Below are 13,550 nucleotides of genomic sequence, written 5' to 3'. Positions count from 1 at the left end.
GACAAATACTCGGGTGTTGTGTATGCATGTGTCATTGTATGCCATATGCCTCGTGCGAAGATGACTGCCTGCCACACAGCACATGCCACACTCGTTCTTCTTTAAGTATTCTTACCTCTTATGCCTCTGTTCCGGAAATGTTATGTTCTCTTGGTCCTTCAATCCACTTATGCTAACTCTTTCATTCCTCTGATAGGCTGGTTGTGCACTGCAAAGCAAGACAGTGTGTCCTTGAAACTGTACAGAATACATCTTTTTTCCAGCATATGAACAATGCTGGTGGTGCTGCTTCTGAGTCCTGAATGGAGGAATTTACATAGTTTCTGGCTGAGTGGAAGAGTGGTTTAACTAAAAGATGTGTAGGTCTAGGGGTGGAGGGTGCCGTGGTACAGTTGCATCTTTGATTCCTACTCTACCCCCAAACCTCAGCAGCATTTCTATTCAGGCGGTGCTGAGAGAGTCAATTGACTCCATGGCTTATTATAATCTACCTGGTTCCTGGTAATCTATTTTCATTCCACAGGTGGTAATGATCCTCTCTCCTTGTTAACAGTCTTAATGTTCCACTGTTCAAACTTATCTTTTTGCCATTGCTGTCTGTTAGCCACTTCCTGGTAATGTCTCACTTTTATTTTATTGCCCTGCCAACTGTTTTTAATTCAAGCTAAAAATCAGGGGTAACAATAATATTAGCTCAGGTGAAGTATTAGTGGCACTGTAAAAAAGACTAGAATTTGTTTTACAAATTTGAATGAGAGGTATACATTAAACTATAATGACTACAGGAAGAATGAAACAATATATTTGGACTTTTTTGACCATTTTTGCCTAGGGTGTTGTGTTTTTAAAACTTAATACAAAATCTAGACAATTCATGAACATTCCCATAAAGTTGCATTTGCTTTGCTTAGATCTAAAACTGAATAATACTGAACTAGGTCCCGGAGCTTATTAGTAAAGCTTCTAGTTTCTTTTTAACTGGAGAAAAATGTGTCATGTTGTATGTGATGACGAGCCACCTCATTATCTGCATCCCTCTTTTCAAAATCCTTGATCCACTCATGTGTGGGTCAGATCCCCAGATTTTGTAAAATGGTGGAGCTCCACTAGCTTCAGTGGAACGATGCCAAATTACATCAGCAGAGGAAGTGGCCCATCTGTATGTACACACAGGGTGCATCTACACATGAAATTAATGCAATGCAATAAACTCTGGAGCAGTTCGAGCTGGAGTCAGCTGCTCCCAGGTTCAGAGTCTACATGTATGCCCAGGACAGCAACAGTTTGAGCCGGGGCGGAGCAGCCCCAAGATGGCAGCAGACTTGGGGGGGCAGACACAGGCTCTGGGTGGCAGTGTAGGGTGATGGAGGGCCTGGCTGGGGTGCAAGAGCGCTAAAGTGCAGAGTTGTGCGGCAGGCAGCCCCACACTTTAGCACTCTCATGCCCCAGCCAGCCTGTCACCATCTATATGTGCACTTTGTTCCACTTTATTACTCCACCTTATGATAGTGCTGTCCCTGACAGTATTATCCTATGGCAGAGTTAATTAATTTACTGTGCTATAATACCAGCACACGTGTAGACAGAGATGCTTTACTCAGGAACTAATTAGTCAACTCTGCAGTAAAGTGCACATGTAGATGAATCCACACGGTGCTTGACAGAAACACTTAAACTGTAATCGGAGAAATAATCCACAAAGTCTATGCCACAAAAATCACAGTACCTGAACATAGCCCTCCTAAGACTAGAAAAGAATTGAATTGCAGTCTTTGCTGTTGTGCTTCTCTCTTTGCTTATTTGGCTGGCAACCTGGGGGCCTCCCATTGATTGAAGTGGCATTGCACGCCTGTAATTGTGGCGGCGGAACATGGCTCACATTTTTGGAAAATGTTCAGTTTGAGGTTAATTGAAGTGGCCCTAGAACTTCAATAACATTATGATTATGAATGACATCCGCCTTTACTCACCATTTACTCTTGAACACTTCTAAAACGTGGGGATAATTTTAGAGAGAAAATAATAGAAGGTCTGCTGGAAATGTTACAGAGGGACTACAGAAAATGTAATGGTGGCTCCATAAAAAAATATTAAGAAACTGAGTATAAAATGGCCTATTTCTCTGTAAAGCTTCTGTACATGATTTTTACAGGTGTTGTATGCGTTGTTTTCTTGTTGTAAGGAAAAATTAATGACAGGCCCATCTGGAAAATACAGTCAAATGAGCTATTCTGCCACCCATACAGTGGAATGTCCATGTCACACAATTCTGAATTTAAGCAGACGCTCTCCTGGAAAAATAGTGCTGTGTAAACTCCATCATGATAGGCTTCCTCTCACAGTTTTGTGGAAGCCAGTCAGGTAACATACCTCTGCAGTCTAGTCTTCTTAGACAAATCTTCTGCATCAAATTGTTTTGCCACATCTTCATGGATTATCTGAAGTAACTTCTGTAAGTCTGATGAAAAAATATATTAATAAAATCTGCCAACTAGATATTGCAATCCTTCCTTCCTTTGCAAGGATTTCTGTATACACTGGCCTCAATTTCTAAATATGCTCAGAGGAGAGTAGAGCCCAACCTGAAGCACCTTTAAAAAGGTTTTATATTCAGTACTTCTGAATAGCCAGGTTCCTTTAGGATGTTTCATGCTGAGCACCCAAAACAGAACCTAAAATCATTAGCCACCTGTTGAAGTTAGGTCTTTGTTCTTTTAGTTCTGGAATAAGTAACAAATAAGAAAATATTCAACCCTGTTAACATTAATCAATACTTATTGTGTATAAGAAAAGTGGGCAACTTTTAATAAACTGTATCAGTTGAAATTCAGATCCCTACTTTCATTCCAAAGATGTATCAATACATGTCATACTTAGTTAACTTTGTCACTATATCTTTCTTCTTTAAGAAAATATAGCCTAACAGATGTTAAATTCCATATCTACCTCTCATTTTCACGATATATTTAAATAATTCACCCTCAAAAAATGCTTCTTTGGTTCTACCTTTCCTGTCCAACTATCACACTATCTTTCCCATTTCTTTCAGATGATCTCTTTCATTAATGCTCCCTTTGTCCATTTCTCCTTCTTGTGACTTAATTCCCCTATGTTTCCCCATCTCTCTTGAACAGCCTCTCTCTCTCTCCTCCAGGGTCCTTAATGAAGTCATTGTTCTTCAAAATCCCTCTCAAACATGTCTTTTTACAAGCTTTCCACCATTAGACCATTATAGCCTTGATGACCAAATACTGAACACACCCATCCAAGAAATACAGTAAGATGATCAACCCTATTTTGTCATTTTAGCACTATCCCCACTTCTCATTCCCTAATGCCACACATTCTGTCATCTGTTGTCATCAGTACTTGTGCTATTTATAGAATTTGGAGTTGCTCCCACAAGGTGCTGAATATGTCCTACCATGTTGAATTTGCAAGTCAGTGAATGCAACAGTACATTCCTCAGCATAGGGACTTTTCCTTCTCTGTGAAACACCATGCATAATTCAAATATTGCATGGGAGGTTTATAGAGTACATACATGGACTTAACATGCTGTCACACAACATCGAACAAGACAAGATTACAAGAAATAAGTGCCAATAGTTATGTTCTTATATTCAGATATAGGCATCTAAATGAAGTGGCTTGATTTTCAAGAGTTACAAGCCCCTGGTCAGAAACTCTGGAGCTTAAATCCAGACAGTTTCTAATAGTGACTCGCAGTTTGAACTAGTACTCTTCACTATGTGACTCTGATCCTGCAAGAAAACTGGGTTCCATGACTTAGGGCCCCTCTACACATGCAGGTAAAGGTGCAATGGGATCTGATGCATGATCCATGCAATTGTGCCTCCTGCCATGCCACAAGTATATAGCAAGAGATGCAATTATGGGATTGTGAATCAGATCCCATTCATGCCATATTGCCAGTGCAGCGGAAGCCCAATCCTAGGCTCCCCCTGGACTGGGAAGAACCTGACCTGGGCTTCCAGCCAAGGGGGCGACCACAACTGATGCAGTGTCCCAGCTGCAGGGGTGCTCCAGGAACCCCCACAGCTGGGAGACCACAGCTGCCACAGCTGGGAGACTGCAACTGATGTGGTGTCCTAGCCTGGGGGTGCCTGGAGCACCCCCATACCTGGGACACTGTATCAGCTGTGGCTGGGATCCCTGTTACCTGCTGGGGCTCTCAGCCACAGGGGGCCCTGGTTACGTGTTCAATTAATGGTATGATAGGAAGCAGCTACAAAGTTATTACTCACATTCTGTGGAATAACTTTGTAGCTTATTCCTCTTTTTATCACACCATTAACTGATTGAACATGTGGCTCGGTGACCACTTAAAGATGTGATTAACTGGTTAATCATGTCTTAAATGTGATGTATAGATGGGGCTTTACTCAAGTCAGTAAGTGTGTGTGACACTATGCAATTTCTCTACCTCAATTCCCTATCTGAAGACCAGTAACTTACACAGTTTCAAATACTGTGGAAATAATAATCCTTACAGCATCATTTTGTATTAGCTTAGTATTACTAGAAAAGACAAAACTGCAAAGGCAGATGGCCTTGCAGTTAAGGTGCTGGATTGTGACTCCAGAGATCTGAGTCTGATCACATATCTGCAACACACTCCCATACACTTGGAAAAGCCCCTTAATCTTTGTGCTTCACTTGAATATCTGTAAAATGGGGGGTACTACTACTTATCTACTTCACAGGGATCTATGGTGGATACATCTATTAACAAATGTGAGGGATTCAGATTCTAGAGTGGTGAACTCCATGGAAAAGCTCAAAATTAAAATATGAGCATTAAAATGAAGGTCCCTTGCACAAATATATAAAAACCCCACTTTTACATGTGGAAACTGAGAGCCTAAACTGTCAGTTAAAAAGCTTTGGCAGATGCAATCCTGTTAGTATTTAATTCCTCTAAATATTCCTGCGTATTTTTTCTGAGGGTGAAGAAAACGTCTGTCATTTGAAATGATTTGCACATACAAATACTTCATTATGCAGCAACCATGAAAAATCAGGCTTACATTTAGCACTTTGTTATTCAGAGCAGGGATCAGAGAGTCTGTACACATTAAAAGAATTTTTTAGATGTGGCAAAGAAAGAACGCTTGGAACACTAATCTACTTTTATAAAACCTTTGCCTGATTAGATGGAGACTGAATAATAATTTAGACAACCACAAGACTCTGTGCCTGAGGATGGCAGCTTCCATGTATAATGTGTTAGCATGATGTGACTTACAGAAGCTCTCAACAAGTGTAGTGCTCACCCTCCCAGCAGTGCTGAAAATCAAACTTGTGGAAGTAAGTTCTATATGGCAGCAGGTACACTACAATACAAACTAAATTAAGACTGGGTAAATGACTTCATATTCAATTACAGACTCGCTTCTAAAGTGAAACAAAAACCCTCTGTAAGGAATATGCACAATTTTTTCTGCTAAGTTGCCTACTTTACCACACGGTGTTTCCCGTATATTTTTAAGTGATTGTATTGTCTCAAAAGTAAATCTGTATGGATGATAGAAAGCCTCATAATCTATTTGAACACAAGGCTACAGGGTGACTGAGCTGTTTTAATCTAGTTCCTAATCTGCCCATGAAGCATCCTATAGTCATGACCCTGTGTTAAACATGATGCTGTAGCCACAGAATTCACCACAGACTCCAAGTCCTGCTGCATAGATGATCCCCAACAATGAAGCTTTTATTTTTCTCAAAGAAAGTTCTCAGCTATTATAGCCGTGATGTATTCATTTTCTATCTCAAAGGTTTACAGTGTCCTCTTGTTCCTGAAAACAGGCAGCCTGAAACAACTGTTCTGAAGTGGCAATTCCTCCTATTCATCCCAGTGGGCCATTATCCCCAAAGCCCAATGGTGACAATATAAATGTCAGTTTAAATGATTGTTTTTGCAGAACTAGGATGGTCCTATTCTTACACATTAAGGCTGGGTGAGAAATAGTGCAGAAGTCAAGTGGTTGACTGAATAATGTCAAGGGTAAATAAACTAGGAAATTAAAACCCCTTGAATTTTCAAATCACCTCCACTGTTGGTCACAAGAGAGAGAGTATATACAGATTCAATTCTTCTTCAGTGCCAAAAGCTTCACCTACTATATGAATGCTAAAATTCCATACCAGCTCACAAGTCTTCTTTGGTGGAGAAAGCACCAGCATTTTTAAGCTTAGTTGTCAACAAGTCTATCTCCCACTCCCCAAGAGCATAAAGGTAATGGCATGTAATGTTAGAATAGTTCATATGAGCAACTATAATAAACGGACCATAGATTTTCAGAACTAATGTTGTAAAAAAAATATAAAGAAAACAAAAACTAAATACCCAGTGCATTTTAATATGTCCTTAGAGCTGCTGGAAAATTTCCGTTTACTTTCAGAATACAGTTCCTAAGGGTGTGGCTACATGAAACGCTTTACTGCGCAGTAGCATAGTTTATTGTGCAGTAAGCATGTGTGTCTAAATGTGCACATGCTTACTGCTCAGTAAACCTTGCAAATGCAAGTAGCAAATTTACTTGTGATTAGTTACTATGCAATAGCGCTTGTGTAGATGCCTGACTGGGAGCAAATCGGGTGCGCCCGCGCGCGCCCCCCCCCCCCCCCCCCCAGCCAGTCACCAGGGGGCAGGAGATTGCTCCCTGTCCCTGGGAGCTGCCTGCTGCCAGGGTGGGCTCCTCCAGTGGAGCCAAGGTGGGGACTCTGTTCCCATGCCCCAGCAGCAGGGAGCTCCAAGCCCCCAACTCTGAGATCACAGATCTCGTGCTGGGAGATAAGGATCTGCCAGTCCAAGCCATGCGATTGTGGAGCTCACGTTGGGAGATAAGGATCTCCCAGTGCCAGCCCCATGGTTGCGGAGCTGGTGCTGGGAGCTTTCTGCTGGTGAGGGCTGGGAAGCCTGTTTCCCACCCAGCTCCATGATTATGGAGCTGAGCAGGAAACAGGCTCCCCAGCCCCTGCCCTGTGACTGTGGAGTGGGGGCTAGGAACTGTTCGGGTCAGGGGCAGGTCCCAGCCCTGTGCCCTGATTGGTTGATCAAGGTGTGGGGCTTGGAAAGAGCTGCAAGGGTGGGGCAGATCCCAGCCCCCCGCCCCAATCCGCCAGTGGGGCAGCTAGCAGCAAGCTAGATGCTAGCTGCCCCACTGGCGGATTGGGGCGGGGGGCTGGGATCTGCCCCACCCTTGCAGCTCTTTCCAAGTCCCCTGCCCCTGAGCAGGAAGCCAGGGCCAGGAGCTCCCTGCTGCTGGGAAAGGGGGAATATTGTCCCTACCCCAGCAGCAGGCAGTCCCTGGGGACAGGGAGCAATGTGCCAGCTCTGGCCAGGATACAGCTGTCTCCTGGCTCAGTGCTCCCTGCCAGCCTCTGGGCTAGCACCCAGGGGGAGTCTAGAGCTCCACCTGATGGTGGCAGGGGCCCACTGCAGGGCCACAGGAAGTGGGAGCTGTTTTCTGCATTAGCAGCAAATCCGCTCCTTTTTCTCAGCATGTGTAAATACTTGCCCGGGAGCATTTTCTTGCAAGTAGTTTACTTATGAGTAAACTGCTCCTGGATCTAATGCACGTAGATACACCCAAATGTGTAGATACACCCTGAGTGCTGCAGAGATTAGGAGTATTTTTGTGCAGAGTATATGCATGTTGTGTCTATAATTCACAGAAGAGTCTTGTCTAGTTACCTTGCTTTCCATAAGAAGCAGGATGGTCCATTGGGTAGGGCACTAGAATGGGAGTCAAGACAGTTGTGTGTGGCATTCTCATGCGTGGGGAGGAAGTCACTTCTCTGTTTCCCTTTCTGCCTTGTCTGTTAACAATGTAAGCACTTTGTAGGACTGTTTCTTACTATAGGTTTGTACAGAATCTAGCATACTGAAGCCTTAGTATTCTTTGGATGGTACTGGGTCCATACACATGAACAATTAGCACATAGCAATAAACTCTGGTGCAGTGCACGCCGGAGTTTACTGCTCCCAGGCACAGCGTTTACATGTCAGCCTGGAACTGCAGCACATTGAACTAGGGAGGGGCAGCCCCAGCTGGTACGGATCCGGAGGAGTTAGCCTGCCAGCCTGGGGCTGTTGTGCTCCAGTTCAACATGCTGCAGAGGAGCTGGCTGGGGCATGAGGGTGTTACAGTGTGGGGCTAGCCAGCAGGTAGCCCCCTCATTGTAGCAACCTTGTGCCCTAGCCAGTCCTGGTTACCATCTCTATGTTTGTTTTGGCACATGTAACTGCTTCACTGTAGGATAGTACTTGCCCCGGACAGTACTATTGGTGGATCTAATTAATTCACTGTGCCCTAATACAGGCACACATGTAGCTGGTGACACTTTACTGTGGAGCTAATTAATCAGCTCCGCAGTAAAGTGCACGTGTAGGTGTACCCACTGTATTACAAATAGATGCTGCATTCTTCTGAACACACATAACCCTCAAATTTAAGAATGAACATATATTTTCTGAATAGAGTCATTCATCCACTCTACTCAGTGCTGGTGAGGCCTCACCTTGAGTACTCAATCCAGTTTTGGGCATTACACTTCAAGAAAGATATAGACAAACTGGGAAGAGTTCAGCAGAGAGTAACAAAAATGATTAGTGGCCTAGGAAACATGACTCACAAAGAAAGGTTGGAAAAACTGGGATTATTTAATCTGGAGAAAAGCAGACTGATGGAGGGATTTGATAACAAACTTCATATATATAAAGGGTGGTTATAAAGAGGATGGTGATAGACTCTGTGGCTGCCAGGGAGAACAGGACATGAAATAACGGTCTTAAATTGCAGCAAGGGAAATTTAGGTTAGATATTAGGAAGAATTTTCTAATGAGGATGATGCTTAAGCGATGGAACAGATTATTTTGAGAGTTTGTGGACTCCCCATTCTTTGAAGCATTTAAGAACAAGTTAGAAAAACATGTGGATGAGGTGGTTTAGACAGGCATGATCTTGCCTTGAACAGGGGGTTGGACTACATGACCTCATGAAGTCCCTTCCAGACCCCTCTTTTCTTTTCTTTTTTTGTGTGATGATTCTGTGGCTCTCAATTTAAGAACAAACAAATAAAGAAAAAGCAAACAAATTTAAAAAAGCATAAAAAACTGCATATTTACATTTAAGAGCTGCAGTATGTAAAACACGGCACTTTGTAGTGAAATGCTATATATGTAACAGGACAAATCTCTCCTGTTTATCCTCTAAGACTGAGGAGTCTTCTTTATCACTTGTTATTTCTCAAACAACATCATTTTCTATTTCATGGAGCTGGAGATGCAACATTTTCTAAAGGAACACCTCGCAGGCTATGTTGTCAGTGAATTCCATGCCTTAAAAATCCATTCACCCAGGATTGGAAGAGGTACAAGGAGCATTTGTCCAGTTGCCATCAGCTGGTTTTTGCCATTCACAAGTCTTTTGTGATTAAGATTTTTAAGTGATATCTTTAAAAGGCTTATTTGCACAGATGTACAATAGCTGAAGTTGTGATGTCATTATACCTGGGATAATAGGCAGGTCTGTTTTGTGGTCATTAAATACATCAGTTGTGTGTCCTTCGTAAGCATCCATCACAAGCATAGCATTCAGTTTTACCAGGGAACCAGACTGCTGAAACAATACTTTTTAAATCCAATCTAATATAAACTCCTCTGTCATCCATTCTTTTACCTGTATTTGAACAAAAGTTCCTTTTGGGAAATTTTCCCTTGGCCAGCTTTTGTGCTCAAAGATAACATACAAAGGTTGTTTATGGCTGTCTGCTGTCACAGAGAGCATTACAGTTATCTGTTGCTTTTCATTTCCTTTTGTGAGCCTTCATACCTGTTTTTCTCCCATTTTATGAACTATGGTATTGCTCAGCACGTTGAAAAATATGGAAGCCTGGTCAGCATTTTTGGATATGTCCAGGCTGGTACTGTTAGATGACAATATATAAATAATAAAACACTTAAACTATAAAAGTTTGTCTTTAAATTGTTTAGGAGGCTTCTGACATATGGAGGTTTGCCTGTGTAATGAGAAGCCTTGCCACTTCATAAACCTCTGCACCCAATCCAAACTTGAATTAAATTGTGAATGTACTATGCCAGCTGCATGTGCCACCTCACCAGCTTTTACACAAATCACTTCCTGATGTACAGGAAGGCCAGAACTTAATTGTCCAATTAGAAAATCACTGACACTTCCCTATTTGTGGGAACCCATGCTTTGGTCTGCTGAATCCTTTACATTTTTTCTTAATTTAGAAAGTTTTGATTTTAATAGTCTCAATTTCCTGACACAAGCTTCATTAACCATATACTTCCTTCCTGCTACTCTATTCCCATTTAGTTTGTTTTGCAAATTTTGTAATTTTAGTTTAAAACAAGCTGACAATGAGCTATGACTCCCAACAGGTTCTAAAATGGCTGACTGTATGTCACAGATTATTTAAGATTGGGAAGTCAGATTCCATCTTGTGTGTCTTGTGGCATTCACAGCCTTTTTCACTGTAATCTCTGCACTGTATTTATTTTATTGCAATTATTTAATAATTACATTGGATTATTTACTACAATTACTCTTTTTACTCCTCCTTTCTTTTGTGTACTGGTTTTAGTTATATTTTAGACACAGGCCATTTTAGAAGAAATATTTCTGTATTAATAAAACAAAATATGCTATTAACAGCAGCAATAATAATTCACAAGTAACATGTACAGTTTTATAAACTCCAAATTAAATACATCAGTATTTTCATTGTAGAATTTTAGTGGATCAGTTGATTTCTGAAGAATTAGGGAACAAAATTTTAATTTTGTCATCTTTTATTGACAATCACAGAATTGTGGGTCATATGCCAGTTGAATAGTCTGATTTACGGAACATTGCATATCTATTAGTAACTTGTCCATAATGGGTTCAGAATGCTCCTGCATAGGAAGAATTGCTGAAATGAAAATATAGAATGAGCTTCTGAACGATTTGTTCCATTACTGGCTACTCTAGGCAAAACTTTTTACTTTTTAGTACGACAGGGGAGGTTAAACTTCGGAGTCTGCCAGTCAGGTTTTCTTTCTGTATTAGTGCTTAATAATAGAATGTGCTAATCTACTGACACATAATATTTGCTTGTAGTGAGAGTCTGATGTGATCTAACAAATAAAACTCAATTCCACTAAAAATTAATCTCCAAGGAGGAAGCAGGCGGAATACGGAGAATACAACAAGCTGAATTGTTAGTAAATAATTTTCTCCTATAGTACCTCATCACAAAAGCAAGCACCTGCATGGAGAGTGCTCTTGGCATGTAAGTGAACTTAAGATGGAGATGAGCTTAACTTATAATGCAGCCCCCAGAACACTATTGTTGAAGGCCATATCCACTGAGGTGGACAAATCCAATTTGTGCTCCCATGTGAAGGTGAGTGAAGTCTAACTTGCAACTTTGATGTTTTCCCATGAAAGAAGTGCTGGCCCTATTTGCTCATCGGGTAAATATTGCTCAATGGAAATGACACTTTACTGATCTCTAGTGACTTGCTGAGCGTTCAGTGAATGAAATTTTGATTGCAAATAGAAGTAATTCATTGGAAAACTGTGATCTGCTGGTCAATATAATAAACACTTTGCATTTTTATAGTACTACCCATCTAGAGATCTGAAAACATTACACAAACCTTAACAATTATGGTTCTTAATGCCTGTGAGTAAGCTGCATTTCAGTTCTTCCACTGTGCAGACAGAAAGAATAAGGAAGAGAGAGGTTAAATAACCTAGCCAAAGTAACACAAATGTGTGCTATAGCCAGGATAGTATTTAAGCTACGAAGGCCATATCCTTCATATCTTAAGTAACTTAAGTAACTGTTGAAACAAATCAATTGTTATTTGCAGCCAAAAAGGGCAACTTACAATAGTTAACAGGCTCTTCATCTTCTTTGGTTTGCTTACTCTGCATCGACTCACTATCTTCAAATTCTCTGGTACCATCAGAGGGAGCTGTGTTCACATTGGCATAGTCTTCAGAGCTGGGGACAAGGGAAGGTGTGCTGCCAGGAGGTGTTCGACTGTGGGAAGATGACGGACCACTAAGCCGAGAGATGCTTATGACAGATGTTCTCTTGTTTGTCTTCCTGCTAAGCTGAATACGTGGTGCTTTCTGGCTGGATTTCTTGCACAGAAGGAAGAAGGAAAAGAAAGGAGGGGATTTCTGTGACAATGTCTGATAGGGATGGTACACTGTATTTCCATATCTCATTTTAATACTGGAGTCCTCCAGGGGTTTTTGTACCCCACAATTGCCAGCAGTGAATTAAAAAAGCTGGTCAAGCTACTCACTGAGAAGTCTCCTTCCCTGGTTATGGCTTTGATATTAATGAACTAATATAATTTGTAAACAAGTAGCACTGAATCTTCACAGAGGTTTGATATAAAAGAAAGCCTTAACTTTTTCACCTCTAAGGAGAAAAAAGGTCAACGCTGTGGTGATAAATGTTCAAGCCTCCTCCTCCTCCCTACCACATATCCTGAGAAATGAATTTCCTGTGTCAGAAATATGAAACCTCAGCAGACTGAAATCTGTAGGCTTGATAATCAGAACAGTATGTCTCACATGGCAAATACCCCTGCAGGGATCCAGATCTCGATCAAAGGCTTCATATCAAATATGAAACACCATGTTTAAATAATGTTCAAGTAAATGACAACAGCAAGGAAATTCTGTCATTAATTCAGGTGGGAAGAAAAATAACACACACAGCAACTTGACTGCATGAAGGCACATCAGTTTCAGCATCACTTTGGATTTTCTGGCTTTTGATGATTTGAAACCTAACTTTAAAAAAATAGACTGGAAATCCTTCTATTTAGAAAAATCTCCAACTATTATAAGACTTACTGAGTGATGTCTCCCCTCTCTTTTCTCTTACCATAAAGGATATTTGCATGAAAACGTGAACTTTGTCTTTTTAGATGTTCAGGAATACTTCGTATTCACTCCTTCACTGAAATCATATTCCTCTGCTTATCAGATCATATTAACTAGCTGTGATGTCACACAAGACAAACTTTCAGGTGTGGAATAGGAGCAGATGAAGCCCATGGGATGATATTTCAGATTCTAAACAAACTTTCGTTCTGAGTTGTGAATTATGTCTTGGAGGTATTCTTTTGGGGCAAGGTAAGGAATAGGAAAGTTAAGTAATTTGTTGAAGAACACACTATATGGCCAATAAAAAACCAGGAACAGACTCTAAATGTCCTGTTTCCAAGTCCCCTGGTCTAATCCCTAGCCAACTCTAACTCCCTTTGTTTTAATGCAAATACGCTTGTAATTAAAAAAAGTGAGAGAATACTTACCATTGCCTCAAGAAATATGGGTTATCTCAGCAGAACAGTACCAAAGGTTTCCAGTATGCTGCCTTTAGTTAATTTGAAGTTGTCTTTTATAGTTTCATTTCTCCTCAGTTAATGATTTAATTTTTCTTTGTTTACAAAACCCTTCAGCTAAATGGCTCTATTTTCTCTTTCC

General features: G+C 41.0%; 1 protein-coding gene across 1 annotated transcript in view; it reads right to left on the bottom strand.

The window, feature by feature from the left end:
* Positions 1-13,550, bottom strand: part of CCDC60 (coiled-coil domain containing 60) — a 147,293-nt gene that overhangs the window by 11,508 nt on the left and 122,235 nt on the right. The window contains exons 8-10 of the mRNA XM_006027371.3: positions 11,933-12,191; positions 2,371-2,458; positions 116-208 (exon numbers count right to left, since the gene is read on the bottom strand). Coding sequence (XP_006027433.1) covers positions 116-208; positions 2,371-2,458; positions 11,933-12,191 — 440 coding nt within the window. The remainder of the gene's footprint in view (positions 1-115; positions 209-2,370; positions 2,459-11,932; positions 12,192-13,550) is intronic.

Source organism: Alligator sinensis, unplaced genomic scaffold, assembly GCF_000455745.1.
Source record: "Alligator sinensis unplaced genomic scaffold, ASM45574v1 scaffold692_1, whole genome shotgun sequence".
Taxonomy (NCBI): domain Eukaryota; kingdom Metazoa; phylum Chordata; order Crocodylia; family Alligatoridae; genus Alligator; species Alligator sinensis.
The sequence above is the reverse complement of the archived record's forward strand: the minus strand, read 5'-3'. Positions and strand labels throughout refer to the sequence as shown.